We start from the raw sequence: 22692 nt of genomic DNA, 5'->3' as shown, positions 1-22692 counted from the left end.
TCACTTTTTGAAGCACTCAATAAATGTTTATTACTAGATACAGCAATGCAACCAGGGCTAACTCTGTTCCATAAAGGTACATGATGCCATTTTGAAGAGAAATCAAAAGATACTGTCAAAGCATAAATACTGTTAAAGTCAATTCACTACCCTTTCAGTAACTTACTCTTCAAAAGGTAAGAGAGATGGAAAATTCTTTTTGGGTACAGGCTGCTAGCCTGTCCAGAAGGATGGCTGAATTCTGCAGGTCAGCAGTTTGAAAACTTAATATACACAAAAAGTTCTTAGCAGTACATGAGCTATAGCAAAGGGTATTACTCCTCTCCTTGCATACTTCCCCTGCAATATAACCAAAATTGAGTTTACTGTTTTTTTCACCTCTTCAGTTACAACCAGACAGATCAGTTCACAGATACACTCCAGCTTCCTCTCAGGTTTTGCATATCTCCAAAGAGAGTCTAGAGTCTCCCTGGGCAGCTTGTTCCAGTGCTTCAGCAGCTTCCCTGGGAAATTTTGCTTCCTTTAATTGTAATTTCCCTTGCTGCAACCCATATCCATTGTCTCTCGTCCTTGGACTGTGCAATTCCAAGAGAAATTTGATTCTATATAGCCTGCTATCGCTCACTGTATAGCTGAGACAGCAACTAGACCTGCTCTCAACCTTCCCTTCCAGGCTACACAAACCCAGCTCCCTTAACCCCACCTTTCACACAAAATGCTCCAGACTTTTCCTCTACTAAGCAGCCCTACATTGGACTTGCTCCATTTTGTCAATGGAGGTGACTGATACTGGACACAGTACTCCTGATAGTAATGGTCTCACAGGTACTGCATAGAGAAGTTTCCTGGCATACTGCTGTCATTATGTAGCTACTACTTCTACTAGAAGAATCTGTGATTCTCTTCCTAAGAATTCCTAATAAAAATCAGGTTTCTGGATGTAGGATTATTAAAGAACCCAAACCTCAGTTTGTCATTTCTGAAGTGAAACATAGTGCTTTGCTTTCTTTTCCCATCCCTATTGAGGAGAATGGTGCAGTTATCAAAGATAAAAGTTTACAGTCTATAAAGCATCCAAGGGTAGCTCTGAATTGTATCTACTAGAAGACTACTCAAACCCAGAAAGCTTTAGGACACTAATTCACCTATAACATATTAGTAAGAGAGAAAATTTTACTGACAATTCACACAGACACTGTGGCAATGGCAATTACTCCAAAGCAACTGGAACAGAGCATAGCACTTGTGTCCTAAAACCAGCTAAAGTTAAGCCAATGCGCTCAGCCAAGCACGTAAAGGCTTTCATACTACAATATCAGATTCAGGATCCATGCAGAACTCCCCTCTGGACTATCAGATTCAGTATATTCAGACACAACTGAGAGTTTTTGGTACCTTTTGGCTCTTTTTCCCCCCCAGAGTCCTACCTGTCTCAGGACCACCTCCACAGCCTGCAACGCCAGCTATATAGATGTATGTGCCTCTGTGGTATCTCCTAGCATTCTAACTTTGCAATGACCCTGCTGATGTAACGAGACTGTTCTTATTATGAGTCACCTGTGGTTATTAAATTAACTTTTACTTCTTCCTGTTTCAGACAAACACTTAAAAAAAAACCCAAAACCAAACATCCAGGCACATCAACTGGGACACAAACCAAGAAGTCACCTACTGCAGGCATCTAAATGAAAAGGTAAGAATGCTGCTTGCTTTTCACATAACCCAGGAGACCACCTGGTAAAAATTAGGCAGATTCACCAGCTGTTTGCTTGGGAAACAATTAATCCACTCATCAGTGTCAGAAATTAACAAAGTGTTCAGGTAAACACGCCAGGCTAAAGTTCTGCCCAACTGTTCAACTCCCACTCCCAACTATACAAAAAGCTTCCACCTTCTACTATTCAAGCACCTTCAGCAAAAAGATGAAGAAGCATTAGTCACTTGATGTCATATGAATGGAAGGTAAAAAAATATCTGTTTCTGAAGGTCACAGAAGACATTTCTACCTATGACCTACCAAGCAGACAGGAGTGAACTTTGTCCATGCTCTGACATGACTGCAAGCCTTCTGAACTAAGCAGAGTACAAAGTCTAAAACTGGTAGCATGAAGCTCTAACCACTTCCTAGCAGAACTAGCTAACTTTGCACCACACTAACCACTTTCAAATGGTTTCCAGCAGACTTTGCACACTCTCAAGACTCTTGAGCAAGTTCTGCTTCCAGAATACCATGAAGGCACATCCCTAGGAAGCCCATGAGCTGAGCCAAGGCATGAACTCTAGCTTCCCAAACCCCATGCTAACACTCTAGCATTTAAGCCACATGCACTACATACAAAGGGCAGTGGTCAAAATGAATTAAAACCCAAACCAAAACACAACTCAGTACCCATTAATTAGTACTCCACACTACCAAACCCATTTGTCTTTCCTGAGGACTGAAGACAGCCTTTACCCAACAACTACAAAAAGTTTTAATTAGGATAATCCAACTATTTTGTGTGTTTGTTCAATACTTTAATAAAACTATCTCAGTGGACCCAAAACCTCCAATATTTCCCAAATCACAGATATTTTGCTCTTACAGTATTTTATACATTATCACATAGGAAGAAAAATTGGTGGAAAAAGAACCCCAGGCATCAGAAAAACACTTGCTTACTGGGTATTTGCAGTCATCTCCTTTCTCTGCATTGACTCAAAAGCAGCAGAATCTTAAAAACAACTAAAGAATACACAAAAGCCCCACAAAAAGGAAGAATATTAACCCCCACAAAAAATATTTACTCAACATTCCACAAACACTTAGGGTTTTGGTGTTGGGTTGGTTTTCTTTTTTTTTGGTAAAGAACAGGACTACAGGGAACAGAAATATTCCTCAAAACCTGGAAATGGTATCCAAAAGAGTGCATCAGAACAACAAAAAAATCTCAAATCCCAGCCAAATACAGGCCACACCATAAAGCAGGCCAACAAGGACTGCAGAAAAACCACACTTCTCTAAAGACATAAAAAATTATATAAGCTTTTAAAGGCATTAAGACAAGGAATGCTTGTCAGGCTGCCAGTAGGTCTGTAAGACTAAAGGGAGAAGGTACTAAAGAGGTATTCAAGGAAGGTAAGGGCATATCAAAAAAGCTAAATTAATTCTATGTGCCCATACTCACTACAAAGGAACCTAGGGACCATCCCACAAGAAAGTTGCTCTTTACAGAGAACTCTCTCATCCTAAAGTGTCAGTAGAGACACAGAACAAACCTCCAGGACTAGATGATAGTCCCCAAAATGTTAAACAGATTTTAAATACCAATGGTTCATGGCAGACTGCACTTTAATCCCCTTTAAGTAAAAGTTGACTCAATCTCACATTCCCATAGTGCAGATTGATTCACTATGGTGAATTTTACTGGAGTGCAAACCAGAAGGGGTTAAGATTTCTGCAGTTCAGACAAATTTGACTTCTATACCATAACAAACAGCAGAAATTCCCATATAGACTAGAATTAGTATGTGATCACAGAATGTCAGGGGATGGAAGGGACCTCTCGTAGTTCCTTGTTCCTCATTCAGTCCAACCCCCCTGCCAAAGCAGAATCCCCTAGATCAGGTCACACAGGAACACATCCAGGAAGGTTTTGAATGTCTCCAGTGAAGGAGATTCCACAACCTCTCTGGGCAGCCTGTTCCAGTGCTCTGTCACCTTCACAGTGAAAAAGTTTTTCCTTATGTTTACATGGAATCTCCTATGCTCCAACTTGCACCCACTGCCCCTTGTCCTGTCATTGGGCATGACTGAGAAGAGCCTGAGTCCACCCTCCCAACACTCACCCCTCACATATTTATAAACATGAATGAGGTCATGTTACCTCATTAACGTTTGGAGAATGAGTACTCTTCTCCAAGCTGAACAGACCCAGCTCCCTACACCTTCCCTCATAAAGGAGATGTTCCACTCCCTTAATCATCTTTGTGGCTCTGTGCTGGACTCTTCCAAGTGGTTCCCTGTGCTTCTTGAACTGAGGGGCCCAGAACTGGACACAATATTCCAGATGCAGCCTCACCAGGACAGAGCAGAAGGCAAGGAGAATCTCTCTCCACCTACTGGCCACACCCTTCCTAATATGCCCCAGGATGCCACTAAGGAAAAACAAAACACAGCTTAAACAGAGGAAATTCACACATCACACGGGTGTCTGAAGAACTCAGTCAGTTGAAGGACACAAGGCTAACTCAAACTAACACATTTTTATTTCCAAAGTCTTATAACAAACTCCATCACCAAGCTTTTAAAGTGCTGACTTCCAGAAACCAGGAGAAGGCAAATCCATTCACATTGTGTTTCTTTCAGCTCTTTCCTAAGGACCAGTCACTGCCGCAGACAAGACATTAGGTCAGTTGAGTCTTCGATCTGAGCTGATATGGCACCTTTGATATTTGCTCACACAAACAACCTGACCTTTAAGAAAAAATAATAGAGGTGACTCAGTTTCAGAGTTCTGGTCTTTACAAATTGTATTTTACCTACCACAAGAAACAAAACCTATATAAAGTAATTCAAGGGCTAACATACTCTGTTCTAGCTTCAAAACACCTCTTAAGAACTTCGGCTTTAATGAATTATCTTTTGAAAGCATAACTACTGCTGCAGAACAAAGACCTGCTCAACCAGTTAGACACAGAGGACCGGTAGATGACTACTTCAATAGGCCAAACAACATGTAATGCATACATTAGGGCTCTGGTTTCCTCCTTGAGCAGTTTGTTTTTACAATTGCACATTATGCAGTCAACTCTAAAAAATGAGCTTAATTAATAGGTACCAATTCAAGCCAGTAAGCAAGTCATTTCCTTTCATCCACACGGCGAGGGACGAGTGAAATGTTCGGTACTTCCCCAGGCTTTTTATTCGAGTTTGTACAGCAGTTAAAAGAAAGGATTCACCTCATGGCTGCCTCACGAATGAACAAACTTATCCACTGGCAGGAAAAATAGGAAGTCCTGTCAAAGACATGCCATGTAGTTCCTGTAGTAAGCCATTAACTCTTGCTTCTAGTAGGAAAATGCATGAAAACTGGGCTAGCGATGGTAACCGAACCGTAAGAACTGCCCAAATAGAGGGGGAAATTCTACCTCATCAGATTTCCCAGCAACATACAACATCCTCAAGACAGGAGATTCCCTCAGCCCCTTAAGACCTGCAGCAACTCGCTTCAGTCCTCATCTTCTCCTCTCCCCCACGTCCTTCCACACAAACCCAGTAACTTGGGTAAGTGTTTACTGTATGGGACCCTTGCTTACCAAGAAATAGCAGCCACATTTTATTTTCAATGCGCCAAATACCTTTCACATCACCTTTCAATGAAAGCTCATTCCTAACCTCTGGGAGCACAGATAACTAATAAGTTCAGCATTATAATTAGTATTAGTTGTCATGGCATTTGAAAAAGGATCCTATAGCTACCACCTCTCAATCTGTTTCAGTGACCTACTAACCCAAATACCTATATGAATGGGCTGATGGAAATGGTGACATGATCACTGTGATGTGAATTCTTTTCAAGGTAATTGAATGAAAAGAACAGCACAAACCTCTTTCTACAGATGAACTGGTGCTTCAGTGGTAAATTATTTAGGTTCTTGCAGCAGGGCTGTAATGCACAGAAATCATGGTATCCTTTCTTCTCTAGACATGTCACTATCTGTGCTTACATAGGAAGCCTCAGATGGCTTTTCCATGAACAGCTATCAGTGGAAATATCTAAGTTACCATGTTTCTAAATGGGCATCATTCTTACTCCAGTTTCTTCTTTGTGACTCTGGAATATACTTCACTTCCAATTTAAAGGCCAGAAAGGTGACTAGTACATCCAACTACCTTGTGATGAAGATGAGCTTTGGGATTACAGCCGAGTCTGGAAGTATCTAAAGAAATTGAACTGTTGATTCTTCAGAAACACACAGAAAACAAATTAATAGAAACAACACTTTTGCTGTCAGACAACTACCATCAAAATAACCAAACTAAAGCACATTAAACAGGCAGTATTCTTTTATGACACTTGACCCTAAGGCCATTTACAGCAAACAAACCCTATTTTGCTGCAAACCAAGAAGTCCAGCAACCAGGTCCAATGCTGTTACTGACTGTAATGTACAAAATTATTGCATGTGATAAAAAGCAACAAGTATTTCAAGGAATTCTAATCAAAATGGAAATTAAGAGGCTTCACAGGTAAGAACTTCAACATCTCAACTGTCCTAAAGCCCTCTTTTTCCACACTGACAAGCAGCCCTATTAGCTATTTCAAATTTTATCTAAGGATATAGTAACTTACTTTCACACAAAAGGTCAGGGGAACCAGCACTCAGCATCTTGGCACCTGCCTACTGAAAATGTAGCAGACTCCATTTCTGCTTAAAGATTTCCAATGAGTGGATGAAGAAACAAACTTGCCTGTTTCAAACCCTGATTTCTAATCTAGACTACTGGATTTCCTTCCAGCTACTGCAGAGCGAGCTACAGATCTCTCAAGTCCAGCTGGTGTGCTCTAGGACCACCCACTGCATCCTATTTACAAAGAGGCCACACAGAAGAAAAGTCTTGTTTGAGCAAAACTAAAAACTTAAGCTCAGACAGATCTGAATACATACAAACCCAGAAATTTAGGTGCACAGGGAGAGATGCTGGCAGAAATGTAGGCCTCCAAAGACTTTAAACATAAGCTGAAGGACACTTCCAAATATTTAAACTTTGATTGGAAGTCTCTCCAGCACTTGTCTTTTGTGGAGGATCTTGTTCCAAATGAACTGCCAAACACTTCAGAGAAAGCCTGCAAAGAATTCAAGAACAGTCCTTTCTGCTCTGATGCCTTAACAACAAAACACCACCTTGCCTTTCAGAAATCAGCATCAAAGGTATCAACTTTGCTATTTGTTCAAAACCCCTTAGAGGATTGTTTACCCTTACCAAAATAAATAAAGAAAGAAAGAAACTGTGTTTCAACCACCCAGCCCAAGTCACAGTCCAGGGTACTGACTCAAAATGATTCCTGAATCTGCCAACATTTTTCACCCACCAAATTTTCATACTAGCAATAGCTTCCAAGTGATAGAAAACCTGGGCCACTACACCAACAAAGACAAGAAAGCCAGCTTCCCTTAGCATCCCCCCAAAACTAACACACATGTTTATTCTGCAGACAGACAGTGAAAACAATGTGCATAAAAGAGATAATCTTGCACAGGGCTGAAGCAGACAGATGTTTTCATAGTCACCAAAAAATAAACCTTGAAAAACATATCTTGCCAGTTATTTAACTGCCCTGTGTTAACTTCCAAGTTAAAAAGATTCTCCAGTTTCTTTAATTTTAGCCATTTTAGAAAGGAGTAGTTTGAATTATGTTTAAACCTTAAAGAAAGTTGATGTATCAATGTCATGTTCAGTTTTCCAACTTAAAACATGATTACATAGCACACTCTCTCACCTTTCTGTCACTGACGGCAGTGAGCTTCTTCCTTGCCAAGTCCCCCTTGCTCCTCCCACAAACCTCTGCTTTTATGAAACAGATTGACATGAAGGTGAAGTTTGAAGAAGTTAAGTATTTATATGTCTATTACCCAGTTAAAAGGGGGGGGGAGAATTACCAAAAAAAAAAAAACAACAACACATAACTTTGTTTTACAATGAACACAGATGGAAGGAAGGAGAATTAAACTATTAGATATCTGTTGTTTTGATGAAAGCAAGGGGGCTTGAGTTATGCCAATCTGATCCAAAGTGGCAGATCAAATTTAGAGCTACTTATTTGGTCAATGAAAAATGTGAATTCTATGAAAAATTCCTTTCTGAAGCTCCATGTACTAGAGATTCTTGTAATGTACAGACACCAGGGAGGTGGCAACTCCCACAATATCCCAATCCTTAGGCCCACTGTGTTTAGAACTGCTGTGAGGACAGTCACATAGCATGAGCAAAGTGGTCCTAAGGGTGCACATGACTTACAATGACAAAAATATAGTCTTGCTAATTTTAGTTCCCACCCTGAGTGAAGCTGTAAAAACAAAGGTAAAGGCTTACAAAAACATCAACATCTGACACTTCTGCAAATACTCAGAGAGCGATTTTCATTCCTGAACAGTTTTAAGTCACTTTAAGTTCGGTGCAACTAACATGCAATTTAAAAAGAATAAACAAACCTATTCCCTTTGTACTGAAAACTGGACCACAAATTGCATAGATCACAAATGTGTTTGCATCTTGTGGGTACCTGGGCATCCCACTGCAGATGGAAGTATATTTTGCAGTTAAACGCACTACACAAAAGAAGAACAGAGATGTTAACAAAAAACGGTAGAAATTATGATGTCCTTATTTCCCCCCAGTATGTGAGGTTTGTTGTAGCATCACTCTTTTACCAATTCACACTCAGTTGCTTTTTTAAAGCACTCATGCTATGAACACAAGCTGCTGGTTATTTTCCTATATGCCAATGACACTTTGTGGAGAAATTCTGAATTGCATTTAGCAAAACAGCTACAACTTGTTTTGTGCACTTAACTCCACTACTTTAGCTACTTCCACTGCAAACAATCAGACTACTCATGTATAAAGCTAAGCTTCTGGATAATCTTTCCTAAGTGAGGGCCTAAAATGGAAAAGTTAGACAGGTTGCTTACAGCCCACATGCATGAATAAGTACTTTGTACTCTCTGGGTTGCATACAGTAACCTCATTAAAAAAGGAGAGGAAAAGAAAATAATTATAAACCACACAGAACAGGCTTAAATTGTTTGGAGGCATCAAGCAAAAAACATTTTGGTGGATCACCTGCCCTGTTTTACTCTTTAGTTAAAATATTTTATAAAGCCATTCAATGTTTGTCTTTACATGTATGGATACATTGACATTTTCTATGCATACATACAAAAGATTTTAAGTATTCCTCTTGAGTACTTCACAATGCAGAAGAAACCTGCTACAATATCCTGTTGTAGCTGACATCAGTGGCAGAATCCCTAATGGCTTTGAAAGATACAAAAACAGTCCACAAAAGCTTCACACAAAAACATCAAACATCAGTATAATTACGACCTCACCGAAACGTATGTTATGGGAAGGGAAAACCCTTTCAGGCTTTAGAAGTCCAAAGACCACTGTCCTATCCCTCTTAAACATAACTTGGGAAAGGTGAAGATGAAATGGTAATGGAAGTTTCCCTCCCAGCTTAATTCAGCAAAGATGAGCTGAACAAAACTACAAAGAGCTGCTTTTAAGATTTGCAGGGCGCACAACATTCTTCACTAAGATACTTCACGCAAACAGCGACGATAGCAGCAGAACGCTAAGAAACATACTTGTTAATTAAAAGATCCAGAAAATAGGTGAGGGGAGACTCATATTTTGCACACAGTGGTTTATTTGCCATTTTAAATTCCTAGTGAATGGGTTGTAAATTCCATCAAGTATTTAAAATACTCAAAATCCTTTACCATTTTGCAACAGGCTACAGATACAAGGCCTAATAATGACTGACATTGTCCTTTACTAATCTGACATTTTAACAGCATGATAATTGACAGTTCAGTGTTTCATAATCAGGTAGAAGCTTGATTACTGTTATTAAAGAAGAAAAAAAGGGAGAGAGAAAGAAAAAAAAAGGGGGGGAAAGGAGGGGGAAATGAAACACAAAACCAAAGTCATCTGCTGAAACACAAGATGAAAAGGTTTGAGTTCTTTTTAAATAAGCACTGTTACATGAAAAAATACTTCCTGGGTCCCAGACTGAGAAACATTTTGTCACCCATGATCTAAAACTGGTTTCAGTGACTCCACTACCCATCTGCAAGTTTGCAATAATACTTACTGATCTTCATGGTACCAAACACTGCAGTTGCTCTTATACCTTCATGAACTGGTTTCAAAACCCAAGCACGAGAACTACTGCAGAACTGCGTATCAGCATTGACACTAAAGACTTGGAAAGTGGACACAGATTGAAAACTCTGCTATAAAAATCTTGCATTCACCAGACACTAACTTAATCATTGTCTGGGATTCCTGAACATAAACCTACTTCATGTAATAATGTATGAGTCTGTCTCCAGTAGTATGAAAGCCAAACTGGGATCCCAGTTTCCTGGGACTCCAAAAAAACACAGCAACCATTCCTCTCTTCCAAGTTTTCCAAATCAAAAGACAACTGAAGGATGAAAATAAAATATTCAGTGTATTTAAACTGTCAAACCAATGAGTCCAGCAATGAGGCTGCTGGATGCAGCTCTAGTGCATGTATCATAGTATCAGTCAGGGTTGGAAGGGACCACAAGGATCATCTAGTTCCAACCCCCCTGCCATAGGCAGGGACACCCCACACTAAATCAGGCTGGCCAGAGCCTCATCCAGCCTGGTCTTAAAACACCTGCATATGGTTACTGGAAAAACTCCTTTATGAAACCCCAGCCTTAAAATTGAGACATCACTCCTTACATATACAAAAGCATCTCAAAGCACAACAAAATAAAGGCTCATTATAAAAACATTTGTTAAGCATTTTAATAAATACTTAATATAAAGGTGTAAGACATAGAAAGGGAAAACACCTCCCTGGTACCAACTGGGAACTCCATGTGTTACATCAGATACGTCTTGCAAAAAAGGAATTACATAATGTACACCACAGCCACCCTACCTGTCATTCCAGAGAAACATTCTTGTTAAACTCACACAGAGTAAACTAAGGGATTACTTTTTAACACTAAATTAAATAGTTTCACTGCTGACAGCTGAGAAACAGTCTTTTAAGAAGTGGAACATACAGACAGCGCTTTTGCAACTCAGTCCATGACTACCCAGCAGCCCATCCATGTAAGAATAACCACTGCAAATGAAGAGAGATAATTTTTTTTTTTTTAAGAAAAAAGGAAAGAAAGAAAAAAAAATCAGATAGAAAAGCAAATATTAAAAATATATATTCCAGTATAATCTGATACCCTTCCAAGCTGCTTTTGACTCTCCTCACTATTTCAAATGCAGGTATCTTTCACTTGTCTGTTCCCTTGCTCTTCGGTAAACAATATAAACCAAGCAGCAATATACTGAACAGATTAACCAGGTCCCCACACACATCACTTTTATTTAGAGAAAGACTTTATTCTGGGAATAAAATTCAGGGATTTGAAGTTAAATTATAACTCTTTCACAGGGAGGAGTGAAGGTAACAAACAACTTTTAAAAGAATGATCTTCCTTTCCATACAAACATGTTGTTATTTGGAGTGGGATGGGTAGAGTTTTACCATCATTACAACAGTCATAAACTGAGGCAACTGCGAAGCTAGTGTTGATGTTCTAAAGGAAACACCTCTGTTCAGCATTAATCTGTAGCACCAGTAAGTGACTCACTACAAACACGGTGACAAATCATGAGGAGTGATGAGTTTTGTATCCTCCCTGGCATTTGCCTCTTCCAAGTGAGCTGGCTCACAGCTGTCCCAGGGCCTGGGTGGTTGTAGAGAGTGGGAACAAGCAAAGTGGATGAAAAACCCTTTGTTGTTTTGGGGTTTTTTTTATTTAAAAACCGAAACTCTGTAAGTTAAAGCAGACATTTTGTTCAGGCACCTTGAGAGAAGAAAGCACATGTTCCCCATTTCTGACCAAAAAAAAAACATTAAAAAAGGAGAGAAAAAAAAAAAAAAGAAAGAAAGAAAGAAAGAGCGAGCGGAGGCTTTGGAGGGTGGGCTTCACACCCACTACCCTGGACATTCCCACAAAGAACAAGCAGCACAGCAAAGAGGAGAAAGAGAAAATCAGCAAGAGGCCACGGCTGTGCGGCGGCGGCGACGGCTTGAATTTACCTGGAAATCAGCCAGTATCATTTCTCGGTCCATGTTGGACGCCATTGCAGCCAGCTGCGTCCCCGGCTCTACTCTGACCCGCGCACCTGGAACTGCTGCCGGCGAGGACGGGGCAGGGAGGGAGCTAGGAGCTCATCGAGGCGCCGGCTTCCTCTCGGGCTCCCGCGGTGCCCTCAGGCTGTCCCACCTGGCTGCTCCGTGGTGGTAGCAGGCGGAGGAGGGAAGAAGGGAGGAGAGAGGCGGGCAGAGAGCCGGGAGCGGGCCGGGGCCGGGAGCGGGCAGCGCTGCCTCAGCGGCTGGCCCGGGGAGGAGGAGGAGGCAGCGCCGCTCCCTCCCTGCCTCCACAGCGCCTGTCGCACACTTTGCCTGTCATTGAGGTCGCAAAGAGGCGCTTTGCGGCCGCCACGTGACCACGCTCCTGTCAAGCGCTCGCGAAGCCGGAGGAGGGGGCGGTGCCGTGCGTTCCCGGCAGCCCGCCGTCACCGCGGCCCTCGATACCGACGCTGAGCCCGCGGCGCTGGAGAGAGGCCGCCCCGCGCTGAGCGGCTGAGGGAGCCCGCGGCCTGCGCCCAGGCCTTTCCTGAGAGGGTGAACCGCTTGAGCCCCCGGGACGCAGCGGCTACAGCCCCGCCGGGCTTCGTCTCAAGGCCGGAGACGCGGCTGCTGCGAACGGGCAGGGCATCTCCTGCTCTCGGCTCGGCCGGGAGTAGTGGCGCCCCAGGGGCTGACCCCCCTAAACTCCGCCTTGTCACCAGCGGTTGCCTAGGCCTGGCGACTGCGCGGAGGAAGCCGGCTGAGCTTTGCCGCCAGCTGCGGCCTAATGGGGCGGCGGGGCCCAGTCTGCGGTGAGCCTGGATCGGGCCCGCCAGCCGGGAGTGGGAAAATAAGGGCTGCTGCAGCCGGCGGCCGGAGGGCGGCTCTGCCTCCCCGTGCGGGAGTGGGGCATCTACTCGTGGCCCCAGCAGAGGAGCGGGCAGGATCGCGGTGACATCTGTAAATATGATGACTCACTCCCCAGCGCGGTTTGCGTCTGCTCTGTCAACTTTCGTGCTTGCTGAGTGACCCCAACCTTCCCGAGGTGGGGAGGGCACGCACTGATGGCGGGCGTTGGGTTCCATAAATATGATTTTTCCCTGTCTTCGTACTTCTCTCAAAAGCTGGAGCAGCATTTTCCACAGGTTTCTGAGCCAACAGACCACGATCTGCACAGCGGCCCTCACTCAGGCTTAGTACTCCTGCACTGTAAGATGAAATATACCACAAATAAATGAGTTCGGTTGTTTGGATGTTGTTTGTTTTTTAAGTAATGGAAATCTAACTAACTAATGGGCGTTTTAAGTCTGCCTTATACACCCCGGTGCCGTTTACTTACCACTTTAGCACTGAGGTAAAACACAAACGTGCAGTCGGGCACCAATTCGGTAATCAGTCCAACATGTTTTGCTCTGCTCATTTACGGGTGTCGCGGCTACCTAAGGTCACAAGCACCCTTCCTATTAGCTAATGCAGCTACGTGATTACATTTTCGAATCAAGCTATTGTGCTGTTTATAAAAAATATGGGCATTTTCTTTTTCTTTCTTTTATCTTCCATCCATGAGGATTTTACGCGAGTTTTTCAGAGCCTGCGAGTTCCCTGCCGCCTGCTGCAGCAGCCGGGCTGGCACCGGCGAGAGCTCCGGGGGGTAGGCTACCGCGGCGGGACCTGGCCACGGGGAAAGACAGCGAAGAAACGCTGCGTGCGGGTAGGGGCGTGTGGAAGGTTAAATTGTACCTTCAGGAGAGACCGTGTTCCCAAGAAAAATACTCCCAGGAACTGTCCAAAGACTCTTTGCGGTCGCTGCTTGGGAGCGTGAGCCTCAGGACGCCGGGGGCAGGGGTCTGGCGGCGGCGGAGCCGTTCCGGCTTTCCAGGCGGGTTGAGGCCAAGTTGAAATGCCTCTTACGAATCAAAGCCAGAGTGTCAGAGACGTTGAATTTTGTATTTTATCGTGTTCCTGCGCTGGTTTATGTTGGCAGGGTTTGCCGAGAGGTTTTTATTGCCCGCTGACGTTAGCTTAACAATTCGAGCTCCCCACCGGCGACCAGAGGGATGATAAAGTACTTGCCCTCACACCTGCCCTTTTTTTTTCTCCCGGTCGGTGTTGCAGACAGCTCTGTGCAAGGTATGAGGTATGGTGCAGTGCCAGGGACAGCCTATGCTAAATTACAAACAAATCCACCCACACATTACTAGAGAGTAACTACAATAAAGGCTGAAAAGCGAGTTTTGGCAATTGGATTAAAGCCAATTAGTTCCTGGCACAAAGCGAAGCTATAGGTATGTTGTCAAGATTAGTTACACGGCGTTCACGTCTATTACAGTCATATTTTAATTAATGATATCTACATTAGATCAGAACAGGAAGGATTTGATCCAGAACGAGAAGAAAAGGTGAAAAGCTGCACGTGCCCCACATTGCAGGAAGTTCACGTTCGAGTCACAGTGAAAGTTTCTATTCTTCTCACAGCCCCTCGCTCTGAGCCACCAGAGGTGGTTTAGCTTTTTTATTCTCCTCCAATGTGAGTATGCAATTAAAGAGTTGAGGAGATACTAATTTATTTTACCCCTTGCTATGCCTGTCTATAATGTCTCCCTCCACAAGGTGCCCCCCCCCCCTTTTTTCCCCCCTAATTTTGGAGCAGATTGGGGCAATTCATTCTTTCTTTTTTTAAGCAGGAGTGTCTTTGTCATTCTTGAGAGGAAATGATCAAGAATCAACAAGCTGCTTTCTGCAAAGATTTCTGACAGACCTGCAGAGTGAAGGAGGTTTGACAGCAGCAGGAGGCCTGCAGCAGCCAGCTACACATCTTTGAATTATTTTTGGTGTGTAGCATGATTAACAGAAGATGGGACCTTTCTTCTGAACTGTGCAACAACCAAAAAAATCGTGGGGCACCATTCCAAGGCTTGCAGGTCTAGTTCTGCGGTAAGTTAGCAACAGGTAACACCACCAAAGCCTGTGCATTCTAGGTACTGCTTTGTCACAAATCATTTATAAGCCATCTAAATATTCGAAGTTTTTGATATCATTTCCTTCCTTATGCAGAAAAGCACCTATATTTAAATACACTGATTTTTATATTTATATATTTAACTTTGAGGGAAATGATCTATGCACTATTACTTTGGCACAAGAATTATCATAATGAGGCCCTCGAAAATATGCTCTTTTCCCCCTCCTTAGTGGGAGGGGCCCGAGGTGGTGTCAGTTGATGGTTTGAACTTAGGTGCTTTACCTGTAGGCAGTTCTTTGCTTGTCACCTTTCTATTTTCACAAGTGTGGGTGGGAAAATAGGTATGGGGGGGGGGGGGAAGAAAAAAAAAAAAGAAAGCTATTTTCTAAGTCAGAAGCAGGAGTCACACGACCTCCCCCAGCTGCCCGGGCACCTGTAGGACTGGTTCTGGCTCTAAGTCAAGCCCCGGCCCCTGCCCAGCTGCCAGTGCCAGGTCCACCCGCAGGGCAGCGCTGGAGGAGCCGATGTCATTGCCAGGTCCCTCACCAACGCACCTCCCCGGGCTGCCTCACGCGTGTTTACATTCAAATTCACTTTCCCGTTGCGTCCACGCAGAAAACAGACGAGCAGTCCGTTACGCGTGCTTATCAGGGAGACGTGACATTGCGTCTTACCTCTCGGAGGGTTCACTTGGGCAGAATTCAACCTTCCGAGGGTCCCTGAAATTTAAAGCAATCCTGCCATTAAAGCAGCTTTAAGATACTGAATGCTGTCAGGCAGAACAGCAATGAAATCTTCGTACGGTAGCATCGGCACTTCTTCACCTGTGGAAGGAGAAGCGAACTCCCCGCGTCTTCTCTGTGCCCGGGAGCATGTGTCCCTCAAATCAATCAAAGCCATCCGAAAAGCAGAAAGCGAGGGAAGAGTGCTGCTGCGGACTGTCTCCTTCCACCGTTAAGACAACTTGACACTGACCCTTCATCGTTGACCTTGTCCTTAGGGAGAGAAGCCCGCATCGCTGGCCGGGGTAGACCCCAGACCCGGAGCCGCTGCCCCGGGGGGTGCCGAGGGAGGGCGGCGGGATCGGGATCAGAGCCTGAGCCTGGTCCGATACCCTCGTGGACAGGTGGAGACCGCCCGAGGGAAAGCACCGCGCAGAGCACCGGCGGGAAGCTGCTCTCCCGCCCACCTAGCTCCCCCGATCCTTCCGCCGGGCGCGGTGGCTCCCGGTGCTAAAATCTCCTTTGCGTCTTTTTTTCCTTTTCTTTTCTTTATTCTTACTACCCTGCTCCAGGCCTCAGCAGCGCTCCTCCTAAAAGCACGCTGACTGTTATGGCTGTGGTCGGGCAGAGCCGTACCCGGGCTGCACGGCGAGGGGAACGACACAAGGCGCCGCTCTGAGGGGCCGCGACCGGGACCGGGGCCGGGGCCGCGGCTGGGGCCGAGGCCAGGGCCTGCGCGCCGGGGCCGGGGCCGGGGCCGGGGCCGGGCGAGGGGCGGGCACAGGCCGCTGCAGGCCTTCCTGCCCGGACTCCCTGTAACTCCGCGGCGCCTCCTTAAATCTCTGCCGTTAAAATGTGGGCGGGTGTTTCAACTCAAAAAGCGCTCAAATTTTTTTTCTTTTCAAAAAAAGCTGATGAGGTTAAAAAAAAAAAAAAAAAAAAAAAAAGAAGGGGGGGGGGGGAGGAAAAAAAAAAAGAGAGAGAGAAACCGGCTTCGTGTCCGTAGGAAACAGAAGTAGCGATTGTTTGTGCTTAAAAAAGGGGGAGCGCAAAGTCGCGGGCGGAGGCAGCGCCCGCGGACCGGCAAGTGCAGCTGGATTTCCCCAAGTTGAGAGAAGCGGCGAGCGGCGGCTGTCACTGCGCCGGGAGGCTGCCGAGCACCGCCGGGCAAGGGCAGCGGCGGGCACCGGCGCGGCCCCTGCCCCCGCCCGCCGCTCGACCCCCGCTCATCGGCTGGGACCAGAAGCGCGTCTGTCGCCCGGGATAGGCAGCGGGATCCCGGCGGGCGGCGGAACCGGCCCCGCTCTGCGGCTCCTTCGCGCCCTGAGCGCGGGCGGCGGAACGCGGCAGCACCCTCCCGCCTCACCCCGCCGCCGCTACCGCCGCTACCGCCACCGCCAGGCCCACGGACCGGCCGCCCTCCTGGATGCTCCGGGGCCGCCGCCGCCGGGGACGGCCGCCGGCCGGGATCGCGCGCTCCCGCTGCTCGGAGGCTGCACGGGGCCGCTGGAGTGAAGCTGCTGCGGGGAACGGGAGCACCGAGGGAACGAGCTCGGCTGCCCTGCAGCCGCCGCCGCACCCTGCCCTCCGCGGGCGCGGCTCGTCCTTCTTGTCCCCCCTCGGCACGGACTAGAGGCGGCGGCGTGGGATGCAAGGGGGGTCCTGAGCGGAACTACGGAAGACTTTTTCTTGGAGCTGCTGCTGCTCAAGTCTCAGATCCCGACTGTGAACAGGGTGGGTTGTCTTCTTCTTCCAAGATCTCAGGTCTGAGTGAGTCTCCGGTTTACGTGTATATATGTTACCTGTAACATATACAATATAATGTATAGCTATTAATCTATTCTCTCCCCCCGAAAGTGGCCAAAGTCTTTAATAGGAGTTATTCTATATGTGGAAGCAAAGAAATCTTCTTTCAAGTGGAGCTGCAGTTTTGCTTGAATAATCACGTGTGAGTTAGGGGCGGGATCTTGGCAAGGAGATTTTTTACGAGTATTTACTACAAGGTCTACTCCAGAAGATTAACCATCCCAATCCTTCTGTCAGTCTCCGATGCCATGCCTGGTTAAAAAAAAAAAAAAAAAAAAAAAAATCTCATCTCTTTTCCGATCGTCAGTCACCCTAAAGAATGGCCGAGCCTTCTGGGAACGAGCTGGCGACCGCGGCTGCCAAAGGGGACCTAGTGCAACTTACTAATTTGTTGCAAAAGAATGTAAACGTCAATGCACAAAATGGATTTGGGAGGACTGCGCTGCAGGTTGGTATCCAGAGAGGGAGAAAATATTTCATCACTGGTACCTCCGTGACCCGGGTTTCCAAAAAAGACAACGTTTTAAACAGGCTGGTGGATGAAATTCGAGTGGTTTTTCAAACTCGTTGGATGCCATATTTTATAGTGGCTCCAACTCCCTAAAATGACGTACTTGAAATAAAACTGGTCAAAACCATGATTTCAGTCGGGGATCACCCTCAATGTCAAACGGACTACGAGTTGGCTAATATTTTGTAACTTTGTGGGGAAGAGGCAAGGAATGAAAGAGCTGAGATGAAAAGAAATCAGCTTAGGTGAGCAGGATTTCAGAGCAGGTCTGTAAACACAAATGTGCTATTCTTTGAATCTTAGGATTTCTCTCTCTTTTTCTCTTTTTTCTTTTTCTTCCCTTTTCTTTTCTTTTTTCTTTTCTTTTTTTCCCCCCCTTCTTCCTGCAATATGCTCTTAAAGCGTGGCTTGTCTCTGTTCTGGGGTCTTGCTGCAGTTGGTACTTTTCCTTTATACGCTGTTTGTGAGGAATGACCTTTCTTATTGGGAAGCATGCTGCTCAGAACTGAGGACCTTCGATGTATCATTAAGAGTTAGCCCTGCGAGTGCGGGTGCCAGCTGAATCGCTTGCTTTTTCATTCATATTTAAGGCTTTTAAATGCGCTTTTTTAGCTCGGCTGGCAGGGCACTGGTTCCAGCTATTTCTTTTCTGATCGTATAGGGTGCTATGTCCTAATTTTTAAAGTGTGTGGCTGTGCAGGCAGGAGTTGGAACACATCCAACTGCTAACTATTGGAGCTGATGAAAGATTTTGCTTTTAATAATGTAAGGTAATTATGACCAAAAGGCTAGAATACCTACCAAATAGTGAAATAAGTGATTTATAAATCTGGGGGGGGGGAAATGTGTGGTTATTTGTACTTAAGGTATAAGTAATGAAATGTGGAAGTGGAGCTAGAGGTCTTTTTAAATTCACACATTAGAAAAATCATTTGTTAACTCCTCTCTCCCCTTCCTCTGAAAACATGATAATTTCTGACATGGGATTTTTCAACAGTGTAGAGCTTGTGAGTGTGCTCGAGATATTTACAGCTTTTTGGCTTAACATCGAAATATTACAGCTGGCAAACAAGCACCTCTTGCTTAAAAAGCAGGAATGACCCTTTTATGTTTTTTAGACAATTTCGCTAAGGCTGGAGGTCTGTGAGCTCCTCTCTGTCCTGTGAGCACCTAACTGGGGCATCGCAGGGCAGGGCAGGGCAGGCACTTGCAGCTACTTTGGAGAGAGTGAAAGGATTTAAATCAGAATCTCACACAAACTAACTTCTTTTCTTCAGGAAGCATTCGGCTAGCTAGTTTATCCTCGGGACAAGGGCTGAAAAACTATTTGTCCTACAGTAATGTTTTGGGGTTTTGTTTTCTAAAAGCAGCTAACTGTCCGTATCCTGAATGAAGGCAGATTTTGCACAATGACATAGCATCCTGCTACATAAAACACCCCTCCGTGTCCTAACAATGCTTCTTATCGCTGCCTAATCATAACTGAATTAATGAACCACAACAAAAATCAAAACAGGAGAATTTGTCGACTTATTTTCAATATGTATCATCCCGAAATATTCTGTGGGTGCGTGGCCACACTCGAAAGAGCTCTCTGTCAGTACACTCCCCACAACTGAGATAATCTCTCCCCAGTTTCTATCTCAATTAAAACAGAGGGAATGCTCCTATGTTAATGCTGATTAATTTATATTTTTCTTCTGCATTTATGTTTAATTAAACAACTGCTCAGCTTGTCTTGCTCTGTGCTTTTTATTTCTGATTAAGTGCACCTCTGCAGGCCTCAAATACATGTCCTGCCTTTATGCTCTTCATCCGACTTATTCAGTTAATGCTTTCTCCTTCTTTGCCTCCCTCCCCCCAAGTGAAACTTTGCAAATTAAAGGGCATTTGCTGTACAGTTGTACCCACGTCCCAATAACATCACTTTTTGTATGATTTTCTCCCCACCCCCGCCCCCCGCATCTTTAACTGAAGCCTCCAGTCCCCAAGCCTGAACACAGAAAACTCCCACTTAAACCAAATACATGTTTTGAATTCACAAATCATACAGCCTGGGCTCTCCAAAAGAGATCAAAATCTCCAGATTTTACTAAAGGGAGAGAGAGATTGCAGTGCTCTTGTTTTCTTTCACATCGCTTACATCTCCACTCACAAGTGAGAGAAATGGCACATGCAAAGCTGGAAGCCTTGGGGCACAGAGAAATCTTTTTTCCTTGAATCCCAGCTTCTGTTATCTGCACTTTTGCTCTTGTCTGTAGGTGTAACATACTGGGCTGCTCTACAGCTCCAGCTGTGCAACAATTATTACACCTTGCTGTTCTTAAACAGCCTAATGTACTTCTTTTTTTTTCACCAGGAGAGCTTTTCAGCAAATCCCTGGTAGGAAGTGTACAATATACCAAATCTGGTGCTCTGAAGTGCTCACTTATGCAGTTAATTTTTTCTTCCCAAGATTTTCAAATCAGTATGTGGATGTTTCTAAGGAAGTAAAAAAATTGTTTGGGTGGTTTTTTGGTTGTTTTTTTTGTGTTTTTTTTTAAATTGGACACTTGCAATGAAACTGCTTACAAGGGCAGGAGAATATTGCCTGGAGGCTGGAGATTATACATTACTATGGTCTGTTTTGGAAAGTCCTTGAGGAAAAAAAAAATGCAAAGAGGAATTTAGGGGAGATCGGTGTAAAGGATTAAGTTCCAAATAAGAGAGATTTGTGGTTTAATTATGATAGTTTTATGATGCACTTGAGAACATTCAAAACTGATTATTTTTTTTTCCTGAAACAGTGAGAAAATCTAATTATTGCTGTTGTGGGGTGTTGGGGTTTTTTTTGGTTTTGTGTGGTGGTGGTGGTGTTTATAAAATAATGTTTTAAACAACAGAACACAGCCACAGTTTACTTGCAGTGAAATTAGGAAAGTGTTATATAATATATTTGGGTTAGAAGAAAACTGCTGGAACTTTGAAACATTCCTTTTAACTTCTCCTTTTTGGGTGACTTAGTGAAGCACAAATATGGGGGGGGGGGAAAGAAAATTTTCTTCTAGCATTTATTTTTCTTAGCAGACAGAGCTATGGTACCGTCCAAATATTTGTTTTATGATAATGCACAGACAATGTAAACACCTGAAAGCTTATAAAAACACATTCTACATTTGCTGTTGCTGAGGTAAAATATCTGTTCCTCAGAGACCCTAGATTTGACGTTTAACGAGATTAAACAGTAATTCAAAGGTGTCTCAGTACTTAGGTAAATGAAACCAAACCGTGCTTAATTTTTGTATGTTAAGAAACTGAGATAACCCACATTAAAAAAAAACCCCAAACTTCTTATATCCCCATTCTGTGCTGCCTGTTTCAGATATTAATCTCTCTGAGACAGAAAGCTATGACTAGTGAGGTGATAACATCTTGCCCAATTTCACCGAGTTTAGTAAAAAATACATGGAAAAAAAAAAGAAGAAGCAGCTCTGTCGTATCATTGGATTTACAGTGGGGCTCTTCTGTTTGTTCTAAATGAGGACTGAGCCCTGACAAAAGCCAGAGAGAAGAACTGAGGCTCTAAAGGCAGTGCTGAAGCAAACCTCCCTACCCTCCCTGCCCCGGGGCATTCAACTCTTCTCTTTCTTTCACAGGTGATGAAACTCGGGAACCCCGAAATTGCCAGGAGGTTGTTAATGAGTGGTGCCAACCCCAATCTGAAAGACAGAACTGGCTTCGCTGTAATTCATGATGTAGCCAGAGAGGGTTTTCTGGACACTTTGCAGACTCTGCTGGAGTTTCAGGCCGATGTTAACGTTGAGGATAACGAGGGCAACCTGCCCCTGCATTTAGCGGCCCGGGAGGGGCATGTGCGGGTGGTGGAATGCCTGCTGGCACATGCCGGGTGCAAGGTGGGCCACCAGAACAAGCGGGGGGCCACTGCCTATGACCTGGCCAAGCTCTACAAGAGATCTGCTGTGGTGAAGCTCTTGGAAGACAGCAGCTTCTTCCCTGGACCTATGGATTGAATCCAGCTTGGATGGGCTCTCCTTTGGACACTGGGGCTTTCAGCCTCCTTTGTTGATTTTTTTGTTGTTGGGGTGTTTTTTGTTCGTTTGTTTTTTTTCTTTCCCCCCTCCTTTTTAATAACATTTGCTGCAACCTTTCTTCTATTATTATTTTTCTTTGAACATCTGATAGTGTAAGTCTCCGAAAAATTCTAGAGGTGGGTTTTTAGATAATGGAAATGTTTTAAATCCACACTCCCAGCCATTCCTTACACCTACCATTTACACAGTACTCACAGACTCAGCCATGTGTGTGTTGGTTGCTCATACCTAGCTTTCCAGTATCAAGTTTTACAATATATCTTAGGTCATTTGTACTAAGTCATTAATACATATTCACTTGCTTAATATTGCTGAACTTTTAAGACAAGAAAGCAGCTTACTGTGATTTCTCCCACCTCTCGATGCAACACACACTTTGGTCAGGCTCAAGAGTTTCAAGTCCGATTTTGGATTAAAACAGACCTTTTTTTTTTTCTTTTTTTTTGAGTAACCTGCAACTCCTTGCTCAGGCAGAGCTTGAAGTCAAAGGCAGCTTGGCCTGAGGACAGAAGATGACGCTTAGAGGCTTTGGGAAATAGCTGCATTTTGACACTAACAAGAGCTTGTAGAATAGAAGTAGGTCACTTACTTTCTAAATGTAGATGACACTTTCCTCCTTTGTGTATTTAAACTTTCACCGGGCTGGTTTTGAATTTAGTTACCAGAAACTTGTATAAGTGGTGTTTTCTTGATTGCCAGAGGTTTTATACAGCTC

At 44.3% G+C, this 22692-nt stretch overlaps 2 protein-coding genes across 2 annotated transcripts in view; one reads left to right on the top strand and one right to left on the bottom strand.

The window, feature by feature from the left end:
- Positions 1–12183, bottom strand: part of FAF1 (Fas associated factor 1) — a 180061-nt gene extending 167878 nt beyond the window's left edge. Inside the window, exon 1 of the mRNA XM_009909019.2 lies at positions 11853–12183. Coding sequence (XP_009907321.2) covers positions 11853–11897 — 45 coding nt within the window. The 5' untranslated portion in view covers positions 11898–12183. The remainder of the gene's footprint in view (positions 1–11852) is intronic.
- Positions 12184–16966: 4783 nt separating this feature from the next.
- CDKN2C (cyclin dependent kinase inhibitor 2C) lies at positions 16967–22414 on the top strand. Its single transcript, XM_054165569.1, has 3 exons — positions 16967–17303; positions 17683–17823; positions 21522–22414. Exons 2-3 carry the CDS (start codon positions 17695–17697, stop codon positions 21894–21896), a joined length of 504 nt encoding a protein of 167 aa, XP_054021544.1. The 5' UTR covers positions 16967–17303; positions 17683–17694; the 3' UTR covers positions 21897–22414.
- The last annotated feature ends 278 nt before the right edge of the window (positions 22415–22692 follow it).

The sequence above is a fragment of the Dryobates pubescens genome, chromosome 11 (assembly GCF_014839835.1).
Source record: "Dryobates pubescens isolate bDryPub1 chromosome 11, bDryPub1.pri, whole genome shotgun sequence".
Classification (NCBI taxonomy): Eukaryota; Metazoa; Chordata; class Aves; order Piciformes; family Picidae; genus Dryobates; species Dryobates pubescens.
Note: the sequence above shows the minus strand (reverse complement) of the source record. Positions and strands in the feature narration are given on the sequence as shown.